This window comes from Arachis ipaensis, chromosome B08 (assembly GCF_000816755.2).
Source record: "Arachis ipaensis cultivar K30076 chromosome B08, Araip1.1, whole genome shotgun sequence".
Taxonomy (NCBI): domain Eukaryota; kingdom Viridiplantae; phylum Streptophyta; class Magnoliopsida; order Fabales; family Fabaceae; genus Arachis; species Arachis ipaensis.
Window position 1 is genome coordinate 9803201 of NC_029792.2, and position 1841 is coordinate 9805041.

Consider the following 1841-nt stretch of genomic DNA (forward strand, 5'->3'; position numbering starts at 1 on the left):
ACAAAGAGAATATATTTTTTATTTAAACAATTTTTCTTTCATTCTCATAATTCAAATTTATATTCTTAATAGGAATTAATATTATTATTTTTAAACATTATACTAATTTGAGAGTAGGTCAAAATTTATGTGATAAATCAATGAGTATTATATTGAATTTATTTTTTTCGGTATATTAAAATTCATGTTCTTATATTACGTGATCAAATTATGATCATTAATAATCATCATCTATTGTATTTTAATTTTCTTTCAAATTTCAGTTTGAAACTGTCAATAATAAGATACAGAAAAGAATATATACAATAAGCGGAAATCAACATCCTATGGTCCCTATCTCTACCAACTCAAAATAATAAAGCTAATTATGCATTTATGCGATAAACCTCCACTCTGGTATTCACTTTATTCATTACTTTATACATATATTATAAATAAAAGTGCACTCTCCTCTCCTGTAGGTTAACACGGTAATAAAATAATGCTTGGTCTTACACTCTTACTAAACATTTCATTGATGGAGGTGTCAATTCGTATTATGTAATAAAATTAAAATAGAGCATATATATCCTCATTGTAATAAACTATATCACATGCTGACATGGAACCTAGTTATTATTATTTTTACTTTTACAGTATTTTTTAGTTTAATAAATTAAAAACTAATTTATTATAAATTTAAATTCATTCAAAAATTTATAACTAATCAACAAATTACTATATGCAAAAAATATTTATTCAGGATAGTCTTAAAACGATAGAGGCTCAATCGCGGCGGGTCGTATGTCCACCTCGGACATGTTGGGTCCCACACAAATGTACTTGTATAAATTCAAGTACCAGGTTTCTCACTTCACCATCACACACAAACACACCCTCTCTATTATCCAAACACAAATGTTCATATAATGGGAATTGGGGCAACCTTGGACGGAGAATTCCACCTGCTTCTGGTCACTGGCCGGAGCTCCGATAAAGTTGACGAATTCGGTGACAAGCCTGTGACTTTTGCCGACCCGGTTTTTGGGTTTTGGGAGGATGTTCAGGTTCCAATAGAAAATTCAGATCAGTTTAATAACTTTCTAGAAGATTACGATGATGAAGAAGAGGAGGAAAAAGAGGAATACCAGAATTTTTGTTCTGTAGAAATGAATAAGGCTTATTGGGAAGAACAAGACAAGCTTCTTCAGGTAAACAATCAATATAGAAAATAAACTTTTTTTTTATATATTATTTCAACAGATATTTGTTTAGGGTTGTTTCCATTATTACGTGATATAATTAATTAACTTAGAAGAATACTAGAAGATTATAAGAATTTATTGGTTTTGACCATTAATTAGTCATCAATATTTAAAAATGCGAAATAAAATATGTTGTTAAATTATTAAACTAAAAAAATTAAATTAAAAAAATTGAGTTGGACCAAAAATAATAAATTTTAATGCTTCTAATTAACATTTCTCATTAGGTTATTATAATTAAAATTTTGATATTAATGGATCACCGAAAATTTAATATATTTCTACAAACAGGCAACTATACGTAGGACAAGCTCAATTGAGACAAGAGTAAGACAAGCTACGAAGGAGGCTCTAAGAGAGTTGAATGTGTCGGATATACAGTGCCGTTGCCGGCGGCTAGCTGAACCGGTGAAGAGCTGCCGGAATTGCTTGCGGAGAGAAATATGCAACCGCCTGGTGAACCTTGGCTACAATTGTGCCATTTGCAAATCCAAATGGACTAGTTCATCAGAAATCCCATCCGGTATATACATATCCATGAACATCTATGCTTTTGTATTTATAGTGTTTAACTAATATAAAAAATGATTTTATACT

General features: G+C 29.9%; 1 protein-coding gene across 1 annotated transcript in view; it reads left to right on the plus strand.

Moving 5' to 3' along the window:
* Positions 836 to 1841, plus strand: part of LOC107610489 — a 6616-nt gene continuing 5610 nt past the window's right edge. The window contains exons 1-2 of the mRNA XM_021108107.1: positions 836 to 1190; positions 1536 to 1767. Of these exons, the coding sequence (XP_020963766.1) occupies positions 909 to 1190; positions 1536 to 1767 (514 nt within the window). The 5' untranslated portion in view covers positions 836 to 908. The remainder of the gene's footprint in view (positions 1191 to 1535; positions 1768 to 1841) is intronic.